The following is a 20583-nucleotide window of genomic DNA, read 5'->3' on the forward strand; positions in this document are numbered from 1 at the left end:
GTCTGCTAAGCATCTGACAGCAAAACAAGCAACAAAAAAAGAAACCCTGTCACTGCCTTTCCTCAGAAAGGCAAAGCCGCTCTGCCACAGCCCACTGTTACATCTGCAAAGTGGACATTTCTCAACACCAAATAGAAACCAGCCACGTAGAAGTTATTAAAATGACAACAAATGGCTAATATGCATGGAGATCCCTTTTGTCACAGACAAGATCTGCATGAATATTTATGGAGAAGATCCCAACAGGAAAATCCTAGATCACAGGTACTGCAGAGGCTAATGAGATATGGGGAAGATGAAGACAGGCCAATTTAGCTTTGAACTTTTGGTGACTAATCAGCAATCATAAACCAGGACAGTGACCTTCCCTGCTGTGTTTTCATTCCTGGTTAGTCACTCCAATATATATGCATTTCTTGGTTCTCAGATAATGAAAGACTGAGCATTTTTTCATTCGCAGCAAATTCACAAGTACCAAAATAACATCAAGTGACTTCTTTTTATAGGGTTTTACAACTTTTTGGACCACCACACTTCCTCACCCATATTAAAAGACTTTGAGAAAGAGAACTGATTTGACTATAAAAGTTTAAATTCTCCATTATCAGTCAAATGCAAGAGATATATTATGAAAATCCTACACTATAAATTTAGCCTAGATTTTCATTAGACTCTGACTCTGGCAGGACACAGCAGGAAAAATGAGGCTCCCAAGAATGTCCACAGAAGGAAAATAAACCCAACATTAAAAAGAGAGAATCATATGACCAAAATGTTAACCTGTTGTCAATATTTTTAACCCACCAGGCAATAAGGTAGTAATCAGAAACACCTACAAGACATTAAGTGATGTGGAAAACAGCACTGCTCAGATTAATCTCTTTACAACAATATATGAAAACAGTGACAAATTCAATAGGATATTAATGGGATGAGCACTAGAACGGCAGTAGTAATTTCTTGTGTTACTAAAAAGCAGTGTGAGTTAAAAGGAAGGGGAAAATAAGTTTTTATATTTGGATCCTGTATTAAGGATGTGCATTGCTCTGTAAATAATCAGAATGGCAGTTATATGCAGAGTCCATAGCTGAAAGTGAAAGATGTGATTAACCAAGAGTAGCCTATCTCGGAGTGCTTGTAGCGGACAGTAACCTTTTATTTATTGTTGAGGATAATTTCCCTTTCTGAGGCTCACTAACTTGATCTTATTTGCTTGACTTACTGTTGATCTTCTTTAATCATAGCAAAAAACCTTTGCAAGTGTGCTCTACACTGCAGCTGGCGAGAATGGCCCTAACTGGAGTCTCTGGCAGAAAGCACCCAGGGGAGACCCAAGGCTGACCCCTAGAGTTTTGGATTTGGGGATATCGAGGATCCAAGGCTCGCTATACTCCAACTGAAAAAGAGATACTGGCAGCATATGAAGGAGTTAGAGCTGCTTTGGAAGTAGCTGGTACTGAAACACAGCTCCTCTTAGCACCCTGACTGCTGGTGCTGGGCTGGATGTTCAAAGGGAGGGGCTCCGCTACACATCATGCAACTGATGCCACGTGGAGTAAGTGGGTCACACTGATCACACAACAGACTTGAACAGGAAACCCCAGTTGCCCAGGAATTTTAGAATTGATCACGGACTGGCCAGAAGGCAAAGATTTTGGCATATTGCCAGAGGAGGAGGTGACACATGCTGAAGAAGCCCCACTGTATAATAAACTGTCAGAAAATGAGAGGCATTATGCCTTGTTTACTGATGGCTCCTGTCGCATTGTAGGAAAGCATCAGAGGTGGAAGGCAGCTGTACGGAATCCCCTACAAGAAGTTGCAGAAACTACAGAAGAAGAAGGTGAATCGACTCAGTTTGCAGAGGTGAAAGCCATTTGGTTGGCTTTAGACATTACTAAATGAGAAAAATGGCTAATACTTTATCTCTATACTGACTCATGGATGGTAGCAAATGCTCTGTGGGTATGGTTACAGCAATGGAAGCAGAGTAACTGGCAACGCAGAGGCAAACCCATCTGGGCTTCCTCATTGTGGCAAGATATTGCTGCCTGGATAGAGAAGCCAGTGGTAAAAGCATGTCAGGCATATGCTCACGTACCTAAGAGTCGGGCCACTGAAGAACATCAAAACAACCAGCAGGTGGATCGGGCCACCAAGATTGAAGTGTCTCAGGTAGATCTGGACTGGCAACATAAGGGTGAATTATTTATGGTTCGGTGGGCCCATGACACCTCAGGCCATCAGGGAAGAGATGCAACATATAGATAGGCTTGTGGTCAAGGGGTGGACCCAGCCGTGGACACTATCACGCAGGTTATCCATGAACATGAAACATGCACTGCAATCAAGCAAGCCAAGCAGTTAAAGCCTCTGTGATATGGCGGATGATGGCTGAAGTATAAATGTGGGGAGGCCTGGCAGATTGACTATATCACATGCTCACAAACCCGCTAAGGCAAGCATCATGTGCTTATAATGGTGGAAGCAACCACCGGATGGCTGGAAACATATCCCTTGCCCCATGCCACCACCCAGAATGCTATTCTGGGCCTTGAAAATTAGGTTTTATGGCAACACAGTACCCCAGAAATAACTGAGTCAGATAACATGACTCATTTCTGAAACAACCTCATAGACACCTGGGCCAAAGAGCATGACATTGAGTGGGTGTATCACATCCCCTGTCATGCACCAGCCTCCAGGAAAATTGAACGATACAATGGACTGTTAAAGACCACATTGAGAGTCGTGGGGGTGGGACCTTTAAACATTGGGACACACATTTAGCAAAAGCCACCTTGCTAGTCAACACCAGAGAACCTGCCAATCAGGCTGGCTCTGCCCAGTCAGAACTTTTATGTACTGTAGAAGGGGATAAAGTTCCTGTAGTGCATATAAAAAATATGCTAGGGAAAACAGCCTGGGTTATTCCTGCCTCAGGCAAAGGCAAACCCATTCATGGGATTGCTTTTGCTCAAGGACCTGGGTGCACTTGGTGGGTGATGCAGAAGGATTGGGAAGCCTGATGTGTGCCTCAAGGAGATTTGATTTTATGTGAGGATAGCCAATAAATTAAATTGTATGATGTTAATTGCTATATAACCCTGCCACTGTATGTCATCATTATTATAATTGTTATATGCTATATCAATGGTATTACAGTAAGAATCACTTAGATTAAGGAAGAATGAACTTTGATAAAACCGAGTGAAGCACAGTAGCAATGAAACCAGAACTGCCTTCAGCATGCAACAATCCAACACTACAAACCATCCTCCTGCTGCACCCAGTGTTACCTGCCCACTGTACTGCACCGAAGCCCGATCCTGCCCTGCTGACTGAGCGGACTTTACACCATCCCTCCTGCCCAGACAGACTGTTTTGACAGACGGAGCCCAAAGTCATGGACTGAATGAACTCAACAGACATTTTATAGGGACGGTCCATAGACTGTGGGAATGATATCTGTGTGTATACATTAAAAGACAGGAAAAGTGATGGTGATTAATTGGAAATGTATTGGAAAGTGTGGGATCCGGGCATGACATTAATGGTATAGAATAAGGGGTGGATATTGTCCTGGTTTCAGCTGGGATAGAGTTAATTTTTTACCTAGTAGCTGGTACAGTGTGTTTTGGATTTAGTGTGAGAATAATATTGATAACTGTCCTGGTTTCAGCTGGGATAGAGTTAACTGTCTTCCTAGTAGCTGGTACAGTGCTATGTTTTGGGTTCAGCATGAGAAGAATGTTGATAACACACTGATGTTTTCAGGTGTTGCTAAGTAGTGTTTAGACTAAAGTCAAGGTTTTTCAGCTTCTCATGCCCAGCCAGTGAGAAAGCTGGAGGGGCACAAGAAGCTGGCAGAGGACACAGCCAGGGCAGCTGACCCAAAGTGGCCAACGGGGTATTCCATACCATGGGACATCCCATCTAGTATAGGAACTGGGAAGTGGGGCAGGGAATGGCCACTTGGGGATTAGCTGGGTGTTGGTCAGCGGGTGGTGAGCAATTGCACTGTGCATCATTTGTACATTCCAATCCTTTCATTATTGCTGTTGTCATTTTATTAGTGTTATCATTATCATTATTAGTATCTTCTTTTCTGTTCTATTAAACCATTCTTATCTCAACCCACGGGTTTTGCTTCTTTTCCCGATTTTCTCTCCCATCCCACTGGGTGGGGGGGAGTGAGCGGCTGCGTGGTGCTTAGTTGCTGGCTGGGATTAAACCACAACAGTAAGTATTGCCTGTCTGAATGCAGCTAATGTAATCATATGACCTTTTCCATCTTCTTTTCACCCTATGGGTATCTGACTTCTTCTAATCAGACAGCAAATGATTAGACTCTAAGTGGTATAGTATGCTCAGTTATCTTATTTATGCATTTCTGAAAATCATTAGATGCTTAATTATTTTATTATTCTGTTTTACTGTTTTTATAGCTTTATCCAAGGAACCTACTAGTGCAGTATCTGGGTTTTAAATAATGATTTTTTAAATTTTTTTTTTTGTCAGAAGAGTAATCCACATGCACAAGAGTTCCAGCAGTGAAGCTCAGATGCTGATTACTCCTACTGTGGGAAAGGAGGCAGCTCTGCAGCCACTGAAGTGTCAAAGCAGCTAGTGTCAGAGAAAACACTTTACACCTCCCCTGGTGCTTTTGCAAGGGCTATTCATAAGAGAACATGTGTTTCAGCAAGTATATGTGGCTAATCCTGCCTTAGCTGATGATGTCTCCATCACTGATTTTCAGGTACTAGTATTCCAACAACATTATTTTCAGGCAGTGCTGGCTTTCTATTTAGAAACACAAAGATCAAATTTTCTCAAATCCAAGTGGTGATAAAGGAAACATGAAGTATTCTGCCTCTGTAATTATCAGACCTCTTACAGCCCTGATACCACTGCTTTGCAGCAGTTAATAGCAATCAAAATTTAATTAATGTGGAGAATATGGCACTCAAAGGCTTAAGAACTTTCATCAGCAAGTTGGTGGCAGAAACCAGACCTCTTGATTTCCAAGCTCTTTCCATAACCTGTTTGGAAGCTTATTTAAAAAAGCAATTGCTATTATTAGATTTTTATGCCAGGAAGAAGCCTACAGGAAAGAAGCGAACACCAGGATTTCTGAAAGGATGACTTCAAAGAACTGCAAAGTTATAGTCCATTCTGGTGTGAAGGGTTTTGCAGAAGTATTAAAATTAAAAAACCTCTGGAAATTGTGGGGAAATTGTAGTCCTACAAAGACAGACTTCCATTGAACAGCCAAGTTTTTTATCTGTCACCACAGCTCCAACACCCACCAGTTAATTTCTCTTATATTGCATGGCAGCAGTCATGGCAATATTTAGAAGTAATCGAAACCTGCTCTAATCAGCTATTCCTGGCACCTAGAGAGAGGGCAATAATGTTCATGGTGACATTATTGCCTTGCCAGAACTGTATCTCTGTTTTTAATAGCAAAATGTACACTTAGGCCACAGAAAATTTTCAGAAGTAAGTTATGTAGGACAAAACCCCCATCCTTTATGAAATCAAATCTACATTCTACCCATGTATGCCTTGCAGCATTACATATTTATATGAAACACAGTAAAACAGCCAATTCATTACACAACACAAGACAATGATTTATTAGTCCTTTGTTGTGCTGTGAGAAAGTCTGGAGTCTCTCAAATTTTAGTCTCGTGTAGTTAGGTTTTGCAGCATCCTAGCAATTCTGTCCAGTTGAATGTAGCATCTGACCCCATGCAGAACACATTCCTCTATTCATCGGGCAGAGAAAAGATGGATCCCTATTCTTTAACCTTCAATTAGTACTTAGCTACATTATGTATGCCAAGGGCAAGATTAGCCATAAATGCTTCCAGGGGCACTGTACACTTAGTAGTAACCTCTGCATGGAGAAAGTATGTATTTCACCCAGAACCAGCAAGTGGAAAAATATGTAGCAGCAGGGGATGGACAGCATATAAACTTGCTTTGCATATTAGGTGAGTGACTAAAGTAGAAACCATTACTCTCTGTCTGCAAAGCAACTCCCAAGGTTGTTGCAGGCAGAAGCCCAGAGTATATGTCTTGCAATACCAAGTATACGCTGCATATGACCAGTGAAAAACAGGCTTTTTGTTATGGCAGCTCTGAGACACCCAAATACAGGACCAGATTCTGCAAGGTGCTGAAGTCAATGGGAATTGAGGGCAGTCAGCACTTAAATGAACTCACACAGCAGGATACCAGAATGGTCCTTGTTTTAGATATTTTAGGCAATCAAATTTAAGTGGTTATGCTGAGTTTGTTTTACTCATTTGATGTTGTTTTCATCATTCTAAGATTTTAAAGCAGTGAAGATTTAGTCCAGTCAAATTACCAGATGTAAATATGACATTTTCTTTAAGGACATGATTTTAGGGAGCATGCTGACTTCATTACATTATACAGTGGGGGAAAAATATATTTATAATCTTAAAAAACTCATCTAATACAAAGCAATCATACACCAAACAACTAAAGCAATACATTCTACTGAATCTTTCTGTGTTTTTTTCATGTGTATGTCAGCACTTTGTAAATCTGAATACATCATCATGGACTCACACTCACTAACTTACGCTATGAACATTTTTTGTGAACAATACTTTCTACTTCTAGACTCCATGTCATTGAAAAGTCAACTAATAATGATGCTTAGAAATTAATTTATTTCAGGTATGCTATAACAACCATAATTGGCTATAAATCCTTTTGTCCTATTTGCATTTACTGAATTTGCCTTAATTATACTGCTGCCTAATTATGAAGTTCAGTCTAGAGGGGAACTCGCAAGAAGCAATGATGCAGAAAGCAGAGGATAGTTTATTCCACTTCATGGATTTACAACTTTCTACTACTGCAAACCATTTGGAGGTCATTAACATGTAAACAGTGTCACACTGAAGATGCATGGCAATGACCTACCATGCTAATGAAAAGTGATACTGAGTTTACTAATTCAGATAAGGGTACACAGATTGCCTTTTCTCTACTGCGCAAGGCCTGTCACAGAAATAAATGCATGGTCCTTGTTGCAATTAATTTGATTCTTGTTCTTTTAATGCTTTACTTGTAGATTTAATTAAAGCTTTCATGCAGCACACACTTTCAGGAAGTATCTATGCTTAATGGCTTTTTCTCCTAAATTAAAGAAATGAGTGAAGGTTATGATTCAAAGAACAACAGGCAATCATAAAATGAAAAGCTATTCTTAATATAGTAAGCATTACCTTGTTTTGACATAAGTAAAGACACAGTACTGTGGGTGTTGAAGTACACTTCTTATAACTAATGTTATATTGCAACTTCCATGGTGACATCATTTTCAAACGCTTAAAATAATTTTTTTCTTTTTTGAATGTAAAATATTGCATGCTAAGTTTCAACCTAGAGGTATTTTTAAAGCCTTAGCAAAATCAATTTTTAGATAAGAAAAAATGAGCAAATAAAAACAGCTCGCTGTTCTCCCATGAAAATAAAGAAAAAAATCCCCAATGCAAAAAATTCTCATGTAGACATGTAACTCAGACTTTCCTTAATTTTACTGTGTTAAATGTTCCCACAAAGTAAGTCTATCTAAGCAATAGCCCTTTAGTAAATACCAAGAATAAAAAGAATTACAAAAAAAGATTGCACAATAACAGAAGGATAGTCTGACATTCTCAGATTTGCCTCTCCTTCCCTTCTACAGCTTTTGAGGAGAGAGATGGTAGGACGTGGAGCAAGAACAAATGACTGTGCAGCCTGCATTAAGTCTCAGGAAACAAAGCAGAGCACAGAGAATGAAAATAAGGCAATTTTAAGAAACTACTTTTTAGGACAGGACAGACCATATAGTGTCTGGAGCGGGAAGGAAAAGGGCCTAAAGGAAAGGAGTAGTAAGTAAAAGGAGGAGCAGAGGAAGAAGAGAAACAGATGAAAAATGAAATGGTCAGTAGAATAAGAAGGCAGGGTTAAGAGCTGGGCACACACATTACTGTTGAAAGAGAAGCTGGAAGGAAGACAGCAATAGGATCTAAGGAGTAAGTTAGATAAAACCCTTTGTGGACAGAGAACTGGACAAGACACTTCCATGAATGCACAGTACCCCTGCCTCAAAATAAGTTTACAGTGCTTTGGGTTCCAACAAAAAGCAGCTGAAACTGCAGTAACCCATTCAGCAAAAAAATAAACCTATTCTTGCTGGGAGCCTGTATTAGGACTCAAAATGCAACCAATGTACCTTGTTCTCCTTTTCATTTATTCTTCTTAAGCATACAGTAGGTACTCCTTACAGTTTACTAACATCCTTATGTGCTTCTCTTCTTTACTTAGTTTAAAATATCTTCTAGAATCCTGTCTAGATTAAAACGCAGACATGACTCTTCCCTATTTGGTAAGAAGAAAGTAAAGTTTCTACTGCCAGTAACACCTAGATGTTGCAGCTAAGGATCAGGGCCTTATTCTATGTCATATCATAAACATGTCAATCTTACCTTAAAAATCTCAGTAAATATAAAGCATTCAGTATTTTGTCTGCTTTTGAACATACACTGTAAGCCACGAACCTAGTCTCTTTGAAGTGACCTTTCCATGAACAATTGCCAAATAGGACCATAAAATGCAAAATACATTTCATTATACCTAAAGCAAAGTCCAACACACATCTTTAAGCAAACTAAAATCTATCTAGTCTACCTAAACCATTACTTCCTGCAGCCAATATGCATGCATTATTATACCCAATATGAAAATGTTGGCCAAATCCATACTGGAAGACCTACTTTTGGCTACTGATGTCACCATGCAGGAGGAAAGCACACTATCACTTTGCAGTGGGAGATGTGGAGTAGCATAATTGCTCTAAACCAGCTGATTCTCCCATTCCTGTACAACTGTGAAATACACAGGTTAGTGAATGCTTTGCTTTGCCTTTCTTTCAGACAAGCCAGAGATGCCTCTGGTAGCTTTAACTTGTGTCTTCATGATCAGAGGAATCAGGGAATGAGAAAGAAGGAGAGAAACTAACTCCCTCTGCAGTTGAACTGAGTATAATTTAGATACCCCTAGACACTTGGTTCAATGTCTCACCAAGGGATCTCAGATCAAATGCAGAAGTGGTCCTGAGCTTCAGCTGCTAAAAAGAAAAATAAATTCGCTTCTTTACATTCACCAGCTCAGTACTCACAGGAGCAGGTAGTTCACTGCACATGCCCAACAAAACTCTGCTCTACTCCAACTACTACCTCTTTTTATTTGGATCACTGCTGCTGTCTGGTTGGCACAGGAACTAACAGAATTATGCAAGACTTTTCTGACAGTCCTACAGATTTCTCTCTGTAGCATATACTAGAAGATACAGTCTAATAATAATAATAGCAGTAATAATAAAACCTTTCTTGCACACTTGTAAATGAAATAAAGCCATGATTCTAGTATCTATGATAAGTCTTGTAAAAGATTTTCTTCTGCAACAGGGTGTCTGGGACTGATGAAATGCCAGGCTTTGCTGGATTTGTAAGCACACAGCATGGTCTGTTCCTCTGTTTCCTTGCTTGATTAGTTTTTGTGAGGCTCAATTTTACAGCTGATGTAATCTTCCTAGCTACATTTTGCATGTGGGCTATTGCCCTGAAATTAGGAAGGACCCTGATCAGATAGAATCCTTGCACAGACTCTCACAAATGGAAGCAGAAGGCCAGAGTGACCAGGAGTTGCAGAAGAAAGCAACTGAGGTATGGTTCCTTTACCTCTCATGCCAGAGTTAGGTAATTCATTGCACGAAAACAGTGACCAAGAAAAATGATGGAAAGAAAATTTGGAAACTAATTATGATTTTGGTCAGCTACGGAAAGCACATGGCCACTGTTCTTCCCCTGTGGGATCTGGCAGTCTAGACTTTAAGGGAGATCAAGGCATACTGTAGGTAAGAGAGGAAATGAAAAGAAGAAGGAAAAGGAGCCAAGATTAGAACACTTTCATTGTGAAATTAAGAGCGAACACTGACAGATGGATTGAGTTGGATTATCATTAACCTGGCCACCACCCCTGAAGATAGGCTCAACAAAGGTATTTCAGCCGAAGCATCTCTCATAGGATTCAGGGGTCAGAGAAAAGATTACAGATAAGAAGCTCAAACAAAAATATAGTCAGTCAATAGAAGTTACTGCAATACTAATGACTACAACACCTAAGTGCCCTGACATCACTCAGACATGAACATCTCGTTACAGTTCTTATCTGTATCACAGTTTTACTGTACCACAGTAAACAGTGGTTTACTGGAGCAAAGAAATCTTAGGCTAGATTCACCATATGATTTCTTCTACCCATTTTTCTTTAAGCATTTTTCTGCTGCTTGTCCTCCTTGAATCCAGGAGACATACAATGCAACATTCACCTTATTCCTTGTAGTCCCACCTTTTGCAGACATCTGTCAATCAGTTCAATATTTCATTAAGCCATTTTGAAAACTAGCACTTCAATCTTTTAGAAAAAATACAGGCCTTCAGCAACATAACCTATGAAGTGAGTTTTGGTCTTAATATGCAGTTTAGCTTCTTTACTGTTAACACATTTACAGTCACACAAAGTGTAATGGCAGGTTTGGGGTTTAGAGAAAATAAGTTTCCAATGCCATTACCCTTCTTGTACAATAAATACTAATACCAAAATAAGTAAAAACTCTCCTTTCTATTTGGATATTTAAAATGAAAGGACCTGAGGTCAGGTTTGAGCTATGTATGTATATAGAAATGCAATTTCAGAGTAAAAAATGCATTAATCACACCTTTTTCATGAGGGAAAAGCCTTAAACAAAGTGAATGAAAATCATTCACCTTATACCCTCTTTGAAAGTCTAATTCAACAATGATGATAGACAATGGCAAAATCTCAGTGCCTAGAATGACTGCTGTTGACAGCAAGCATGACTGATTTGGGAACCAGTTTTTTTTAGGAAGCTGCAAACAATGTTAACAGGCTAATTGAGGAATTAATTCAAACCACAATTTTATAGAGAAAACAGTCCACCCTGGTAAACTGGTAACATTAACTGAACAAGACTCAGTATGGTACAGCAATACAAATACTCAAATACAAAGGTAACTTCTTTAATACGCATACCTGCCCCTATCCTCTCTTCCCCTTGTGAATGTAGGTATTATGTCTCAGTTTTATAGATAATAAAGATAGGCTTTCAGGCTTATCCTACAAGAGTATATGGAATCCACAATTTCTACAAGCAATCTCAGTATTCAATTCAAATCCCTGTACATTAGTTTAGAAAAGCAAGGCAAAGCTTTTATTAACGTGGAAAGAACCAAGACGTCTCTAGACTGCATAAGCATTTATTTTTCCTACAGCTCCATTGGTTCCCACACTAAATGTCTGGTACTTTCACAAAACAAGCAGTGTAAACTGAAACTGCCCCTTTAAGGACAGAAAAATCTCCAAACCCCAGCTCATCTGCAAATTTACTGCTTGACACTGAGGGAGCAAGGACAGTAACTGAGTGTGATTGTGTGACCAGCATAGCAATCAACCACTTCTGATACTTCACCTTGTTCTCTGTAGTACCCATTTATTTTGAAAAAAACAAACTTGCAGCACATTACAGATTATGGTTTCTCACTCAACACATCTAGGCTAATGTGGTTTTGAAAAGTCTGGGTAACTTCAGAAATGACTATGGGTTTCCTATGTGTAAATATTGGAAAAGTAATTTGGAGTGAGTATCTAAACATGCCCAGAAAAGACGAACTACAGCACAAGAATGATCTGATCTCTGTTGCACCTCAAGAAAGCTATTTCATATAGTCAGATCACTGCCCTGTGGGGCTCACATACTTTAGAAAGAGGTAATAAAATAAAATAATTTAAAAAATTACTTGCTGGTAGTCTGAGTGTTAAGGATTATTTACATTCTTTTTCTACAGAGAAATCGGAACATAAACCTTGGCTATAAAGCAATACAATCGGATCCAAAAGAATCAGAAGATACGAGGAATAGTATAAGAAATAATGACTTCAGATAGATTTTTAAAAATTATGTGGTGTATTTTAATTAAAAATAAAATTCTAATTCTGAGATGGCTTAGTATCTCCACCTGAAAGCTAGGTATCGTACCTCTGTACTCAAAGCATATGGCACATAGCCCACAAATGTATTTTTCAGCAATGGCGATTTCATAAAACACCCTCCTTGCTATTTTGGGCACTGCATATCATCCATAGATTTCAGTATGTTGGCATTCTAGACTTTGCCAGATGCAACAAAAATCATGGGACATCCCTAAATCATTTAAGTATAGCTTACAAGACAATCATGTTTATTTTGGGTTACATGATTCTATTATACAAGTCTATGTAACTATGCGTATTTAAAGATTGAGAAGAGATCACAGGCATAGTCTAACAGATCAGATACATCAAACAGTTTGAACACATACATGTTTTCCTGTTCAGTGCTCTCCTCCATCTGCAATATGCAAACTGATGAACTTATTCTAGTTCCAGGGGCACCTGCAGTTGAGAATACAGGACTGTTTCTAACCTCTCTCACTATTTTCAAATTACTACAGAAGTTTTAAACCTGATGACTGCATATTTCCTGGAATTCTCCAGAAATCACTGTTAAGAGTTTCGACACCATTGATTTTTTGGAAACTGCCATAAGTACTAGGTCAATTGCAATGGGACTGGGGAAATGAGCCACAAATTAAGTCTCTGTACAGAGCTCCAGAAGCCAGCACTGAAAATCTGCTAGTGAAGCAAAAGACACAGATAACTAAACTGAGAACAGACTCTTGGGCTCCTGAGCTCAAGTCAGATATACAAGAAAAGTGTACTTCAACTGGGCCCCAAACTATCAAATTCTTATGAAAAGGAGGGTATGTTTTTATTCAGATTTATTTGAAAAAGCTCAGTGGTTGTATAATTAATTTTCTTGTAGGAGGAAATTTGTCCTCTTTGAGTCATATACAAAGTACCAGGCAATAGGACGTCTAGTCCTATACAGTCCATTTTAGTAATGTTTCAACACTGTATTAAGCTTCTGGATTGAGATTTCCATACAGAGGGCATACCTGTGATGCACTTCTGTCCTAAGTCACCTAACTGGATGATTAGTGCTGGGACAGACAATATCAGATTTCATACTATTACAATCTTAACATGATTGGTATTTTATAAGAATACTGGGCAATAATTGTCTCCTATTTCCCTACTTCATCTTTCACAAGTTGAAATGACTTGTGAAAAGGCACAAAAATAGAATAACATTATGCACCTAACTGCTGTGCAGCACTGTTATTGCGTAAGTACTTAATTTCAATAATTATCATAATATACAATTTTGATATCAAGTTAAAACTGAGGGACAACATCAAAAGCTACCTTCACAACTTTGTATTTTAATTGGGGCGTACATCCTACTCATAGCAATGTAATGAAGTTTCTTCTCAAAAGGAACTTATAACAGCTGCAATCTAACTACCTGCCGCAGAATTTGGCATAAATTGAATTCCCCAAACTCTCCATCAGGCGCCAGTGTCTCAAGTAAGCTCAAATGGTCCAAGCACTCATTTGTTGGTCTGATGCTTGAATATCCATGAATCTAGCTATGTTAGCTCCTGACTAATGATTAATGATCTCCAAGGGCAGAATCTTTATCAAAATGAAAATCTCAAATACAAAAGTTAACGGCCATTGGTCAGCACAGTGGCGCTCATTGTCACCTGAACAACAGGCTTGTCTAGTTCATTTAACCATAATTACACAATAAACTACTAATGTACTCTTCCTTCTCTGGCCAATGTCATAGGGGTTTTGCCCATCAGAAAACATGTCAGGAGAAAGCAGTCATGCCAGCACTGGCTGCCATGCTGACAACACCATTCATTACAAGTGTCACGAACAACACTGTCTCCATTCTTCTTTTTTCCCACCTGGAATCGACTGCAAAGTAAAAGACCTGCTGCAGAGTTAATGAGCACTATTAAATTTGTTCTAATCTTAAGAACAAAAGAACTCATACAGGACTAACCACGGCCAGGCAAAAAAAAAAAAATCTGCTGCCTGACTGAGGTGAGAGGTAAAAAATGCACCAGTTCTCAGGAAAACAAGAGTAGGAGGAAAGGCGCTGGCAGAGGCATTTAAGCCCATTAAAAAGAAGTATAATTCTCAATAGCAGTACTCCTTTTCTGTAACATCTCTTGACTGGCTAACTGGTAAACACAAGATAAAATTGAAATAATTCTCTGCCAAATATGCACAGCTGTAGGTCCACCTCTGATGATTCATCAGCAGCTCTACGCAACTGCCAATTTTTTCTTTTTTAATTTTAATTTAGGATGGATCTAGAAGAGGCAGAGATTGCAGTCTACTAGGGAAAAGGAGCCCACAGCATATAAGGAAAGCAGCACACAAGACAATAGTAACTATTTCAGTGCATAGATGCTCACTTGGATGTTACAGCTTGCATTTACAATGACTAATCAGTAAATCTGAATACGATACTCAGTACAGAAGTGGTAAATTAGCAATGGCAGAGTACTTCAAATTATGTTTCTCAAAATATAGAACATTTTATAATCCATACCAACTTCCTCAGCTAAAAATAAAACTGTAATGAATTTTGCACTCATCTAAGATTTCCACCAATTTCAGTGAAATTGCATGGTTCATAAACAGGTGGAGAATTTTGTCCAAAATATTTCCTCCTATTGGGGGCCAATCTTGTCTGGTCTTTTCAGGGCTCTTACTTCCCTTCTCTGTCTTGCCAGACAGGGAGAAAAACAATACAAGGTTAAGAACACACAATTTCTTTTGGAAGAGTTAATGTACCCAAACTACAAAGTTACTGAATTTGTATCACACTAACAAAAAGACAGATCTTTTCTTGAAGACACTGTGAGAGTATTCCAAATAATCAAGAGAAGTCTTATTTCATCCACTATTAACAGTCTCTATGACTGCAAAACTGGGGACAAAACCTGTCTGTAAAACTTACAGAAACATTTCAATTCACATATTTTCCATTGTCAGTGGAAAAAGAGAAAAAAAAGATATAATCCAATTTCTTTGAATAATAAAAGTGTTCTGTTTGTTTCAATTTTTTTTACTTAGTCTTGAGACATGAATCGTATTAAAATATTAATTTAAATATATTTACTTATTACAGCGACAACATACTATATGACTTACTACATTATACTCTTTTGACATTTTAAAAACAACATTCAAATGGTCCCAAAATTAATTTTTTTTTGAAGGCCTACTTCATGGAAAATATGGTCTTTTCATCTCAGGAACAGAATCAAATTTTGAAATACTGTATTTCTGGAAGAGATAATTTTTTCTGACCCTCACATTAATACAGTGCTTTAAAGACCAGTTTAGAAAAATTGCACTATATGTAAAGTGTCAAACAATGTAATATGAAATTTGAATTACCAAGTAAATGAGCAGTTTCGATATATTCAGAAGTCTTAGGGAATTTCTACTAAGAGGTTTAAATTTTAGTTGCTTTAATTCATTTGAAGCATGATTCTGCTTACCAAGATTTCAAGTTAGAAAACATTTACTGATTTTTCCATAAATTCTATAAATGAATGTTTGATGCTTTTTCAAAATATTAATTGAAAAAATATTTTAAAAGTTTGAAGAGCAACTAAAAAGGAACATGAGAAACTTAATATTGTTTTTAAATAAAACCATTACTGAAATGTGTTCTTTTCAAGAGCATGTTACCACCATATGTACCTGAAAACTAGTACTACAGCCTGTCTCATGCAAGTAACACCCCATCTTCTGTAACTATATAAAAATATCTCTTTGTTTCCCACGACTTTTAAACCTGAGCTTTGAAGAAGACAGATATCTACTGGACAGCTGATTTTTGCTGCTGGCCAACAAGATTAAACAAGCTTAAACACATCTCATTTCGTGACTAAGCAAGACCCTTAATATTTTGCTAATCCAAAACCTATCATGTACTCTTTGTACCTGGAAAGCAAGAAAAGGTGAATAGCCTCAGAAAGGGATTTGCTAAATTCACAGAAGAACCCTTCTCATTCATCACCTGCTGACAGCAGGGAATGAAATGAAGGCTTTGGGCAAATAAAGAATCATATAATGGTATTACTAAGGACTGTATCAAAATGAAAAGTTACTGCTTACTAAAAGTTAGGCTTCATCTTGCTCTCATTTTTTAGTGCTCTCCTTTGAAATTCACTCCAGTAATGGTAATCATGATGTTTATGCATGATCATTATTCATGAAAAAGTAGTAATATGTACACAGCAACAAATGGAAATGCTTGTATATATGCTATATTTTCAACAGAACAAATGAGAAGGAAACCACTAAATAAATTCTAAAAGTAGTTAGGCATGAAAATTTCTCATATACATGGTAGTGATATTTATATGTACTACTTTTCAGTTAAGAAAATTTGTTACATAACGATATTCAAAGGACTCTAATGCACAGTATGAGGCATAAGAAACTGCTATAAAGCTAAATATTTCATTACATTATTGACCATGTTGTTTTTATCTTGGTAAAACCTTTGTAAAGTTTTTTTTTTTTTAATAAAGGAACTTTCAATATTAGCATTCACTACTTATGCATGGAACAACATGGCAGAAAGTGTGTCTCTGATGACAAAGAAGTTACTTACAGGTAGTAAGTGTAGGAGTGATAGCTTCTTCTGCCATGATGGAAGGATTAGGCAGTGGTGGAAAAGATGAAATGGAAGGAAAGAAAAGCCAAATATTAATGTATGAAAAATCAAGATGAAACTGAGACCAGAACTGGTGATATAAATGAAAGGTAGCAAGAATGCATATCTGGGCATATCATGCAACCTGTCTGGAACAGCCAGATGACATATCCAATCTCCATAAAACTTTAAGCAATACAATATATAATGCATCTCCAACTGTTAAATCAAACCACCTTAAAGTACACCTACTATCTAAGCAATGTTAGATATTTAATGTATATTTATCTCTGCATAATACATACAAACACTCCCAATTAAAGTGATAAGACACTTCTGATTACACCTCAAATGCATTAGGAATAAGGATATGGAACTTCTAACATGGTGTTATAAGTTTAACAATGCAGAATTTCAGTACATGTATTAAGTAGCTTCTCTTCCTGTCATAGTACTGTAGAATCTTTGGATACCCCTTTATTTACTTAAAGAAATCAGTTCTGCCGTTGACAGGACTAGAACTTTTTTTCAGAGGGGAAAAATCAATGGCCACAGATTTTTAATATCTCAGCTTTTTTAATAACCATTTAAATTCTGAAGAAAAAATCACTTCTTACCACGCAAATAAAAAGGCTATCCTTGCTCGCTAAAATTATTTTGGTGGTATTTCCCCATGTGGAAGAGGAAAAAATAAGAACTTATCCTGTATCCCTGTTATTTCTGCCCATGTGAATGTCATGAAGAACAAGTTGGAGACCTAGCACCACCATGTTGAGAAATATGGACGTAGTCAGTCTTTCCTGCATCATCACCTCTTGCACAGACAGATCCTCCACTCAGACAAGCTCTGCATGAGCAGAAAGTATAGAAACCCTCCAGCTATGCTCTTCTGCTTTACATCTCTCCCTCCCTCAGTTATAAGCCCACTACAAGCAGGACTGCAACTCTCCAAAAGGGGCAAGTTCCAACCTAAATGAATCCCATGTATTGACTGCAATTAAAAAGAGGCTGGAGATCTTAAAACATCTATGAGCATAACGTCAAGTAGCATTCATATGTTGGTAAGATAAAAGACTGAAAGGAACCATGTAGGCATTTGTAATTTTTACAGCACATGCATACAGACCTTTGACTACAGAGGAAATATGTAAACAGGCCTTGCAAAAGTCTATAACTAACGTTAACTTGCCTCTAGCTACATGCTTCAGGCATCTCTTTGAAAACTAGGCTTTCATCAAATTTTCTCTCTCATCTTCTTTGAGTGCCGATGCCGTTAGAAATATTTCCCAATTTTTATTCCCACTTTTCTAATGCACACAGTATTGTTCGAACACAAGAGGCTAGTTACTGAATATTTAATCACGCGGCACATCTGCAAAAACGCACACCTGTTAAAGTTGAGTTTTAAAACATATCTAAGAATAAAGTAAGGGGAAAGCTGCAAAACAGTTATACACTTCTTCCACCAGTACATACCCCATTGCCTTCAGTAAGGAGCACAGGATCAGGTCCTAGCAAAGCAGATCAACTTACTGCTGTTAGAAAGTTTTTTTTCTGGTTCAGTCATAATTATATCTCCTCCTGCCCTTCTTTTCAGAATTACTCATTCTCTCATTCATTTAGAATCTCACAACACTGCCAACCCTGTTTCTTGCTGTATGTTGCCATGACAGAGATTTAATGTAATTAGTACAAATGTTCTCATACTTCTAAAAGATGTATAATAATTTGAGAAACAACAATAAATACAATTAATCAGTGAAGCACTGCTGGTACCTATATGCAGAATTCTGCCAAATATGTTATAGAGATAAATTATTCCTTATGAAAATATTGCTGAAAATCCAGGAGCTTCAATTTGTGTAAATGTCCCATTAAAAATTTGTAGAAGATGAGAAAAATTAAAAGTCTCAAGCTCCAGTTATTTTTATATTGCTACAGTTGTGAGATTTTCCATATGAATTCCTTGAAAAAGAGCACTGTATTTTTTGACTCTCAAGAATACCAGACACCGAAAAAACCAGATAAAAAAATAAAAAAACTACAGAAACAGAAAGTTTTAGAGTTGCAAGTCCTCAGGCCACATGCAAAAGCACCATTCATAACTGACAAGATTTAGCTTTTTTTTAAGAATATGCACAAGTTCCATTTTACTTCCTACGTAATGTATACAAACTTTCTCTCTATGTATGAAAAGTCTTTTTCTGTTAAAGAGAGTGGCACAAAGATTTTGGCCAACCTTGGCCAAATTTTCTTTTGTGCACGGTTCTTCAGTCTCTTCCCACCAGAGAGGTTGGTTTATGTCACTAAAATGTTTCTGTATATAGTGATAATATAAAGCACTTTTATATCCTTCAGGACTGAAGACATAAATAAATTTCATAAGTATCACTTGTAGAGTAAGGCCCCACTATAAAGTTTATAAAAACCAACACAGCTGGCTACAGGAGGATTGTCCCACTAGAAGGGAAAACTTCTGGAACTGTGTAATTACCACAGTGATTTCTTTCATCATCTCTGTTTTGTAGCTGGCCTAGACAGAAAAACAAGATTCAGGGGTAGTAGCCCTGGGATAAGACTGGAGTTTTCCTTCAGCCCTATTATCTCCGATTTCTATCCTAACTGCTCAAAGTTGTTGGCAAAGGCATGTGACTGAACAGCCTGATTTGCTATCAGGGGATGGGACCAATGCATTCCCAGCCCAGCTCCACCGAGTGCAAAAGCCTTCCTTATTCACTGCCAAGAACCAGGGTCTCCGAGTTGAACAGATGCCACAATTACATACACTGGAAACTACTGGAGGGCTCAGGCATAGACATAGCTGAAAACAGACACTAAAGACAGGCAAAAGAAAATAACCTTTTTATAGAGAAATACAATGATCAGAAAAATTCCATTCTACAACTGAAGCAGAAGCCAATGTAATTAAATTTTAATAACCTCTTCCTTACTGCACTCCCACTGCAGCAGCAAGATGGTAGCACTGAAAGAAACAGCTGCCCCAAAGACATATATACTTTTAAGCAAACCTTGGGCCAATAAATCTGATTTCTCAACTTCTGCATATTTTTTTAAACTTAGCTGAAATACAGTGTAAAAAAAAAAAAAAAAAAAAAAAAGAGAAAAGAATAAATCAGTAATGTTCTGATTTTTCCAAGTCTTGATTTAATTGCAATTGCTTTTCCAAAGGTTGTGGGAACAGTTCTCTCATTTTCTCTGCTCTACTTTAGGTTGACCAACAGGTGAACTTACTTGCTGCATTTTTTATTTTTTATAAAGTCCTATGAAGGTATATCAAAGACTGGCAGAAATGAAGGGCTTTGCCTGAGATTTAATATTCAGGATCAGATTCAAAATCCACTTTATTGTGGAGCAATATTGTGGAAACACAGGTATTGGTTTCCATTGACACTGTGCTAATTCTTATGTGAGACATTAAGAGCACAGCTGAGGAGAGGAAAGCCTACTGGCATTATTCTGACTTCACAGAGAAGAATGATCTCATTGATATGGCCATATTTGTATTACGGATAGCTTGCAGGTTCCTAGTCTACAATTACATGACATCTTTATGCAGGAATGTGGCTGAATGGATAAAGAAAAGATAGAACAGAACAGAAAAGGAACTCTGAACAACCACGTGGGGAGAAAAACAGGAAAGCACTAACAGTCTTCTCCTGACCCAGGTGACAAGCTTAGAAATCTGGTTTACTTTACAAAAAGACTGAGTGTCCACACAGAAAAAGTTTTAGTGTCCATGATGTTCCTACCTTCACTAGTGACTCCAACCATATACTGAATAGTTAGGCCACCTAATCTCTCTGTGACCAGTTTATAATATA

General features: G+C 37.8%; 1 protein-coding gene across 1 annotated transcript in view; it reads right to left on the reverse strand.

The window, feature by feature from the left end:
• The window catches only part of PTPRM (protein tyrosine phosphatase, receptor type, M), a 340322-nt gene that overhangs the window by 140462 nt on the left and 179277 nt on the right, over positions 1-20583 (reverse strand). Inside the window, exon 14 of the mRNA XM_010584832.1 lies at positions 16700-16729. Coding sequence (XP_010583134.1) covers positions 16700-16729 — 30 coding nt within the window. The remainder of the gene's footprint in view (positions 1-16699; positions 16730-20583) is intronic.

This window comes from Haliaeetus leucocephalus, unplaced genomic scaffold (genome assembly GCF_000737465.1).
Source record: "Haliaeetus leucocephalus isolate CR32 unplaced genomic scaffold, Haliaeetus_leucocephalus-4.0 Scaffold1007, whole genome shotgun sequence".
Classification (NCBI taxonomy): domain Eukaryota; kingdom Metazoa; phylum Chordata; class Aves; order Accipitriformes; family Accipitridae; genus Haliaeetus; species Haliaeetus leucocephalus.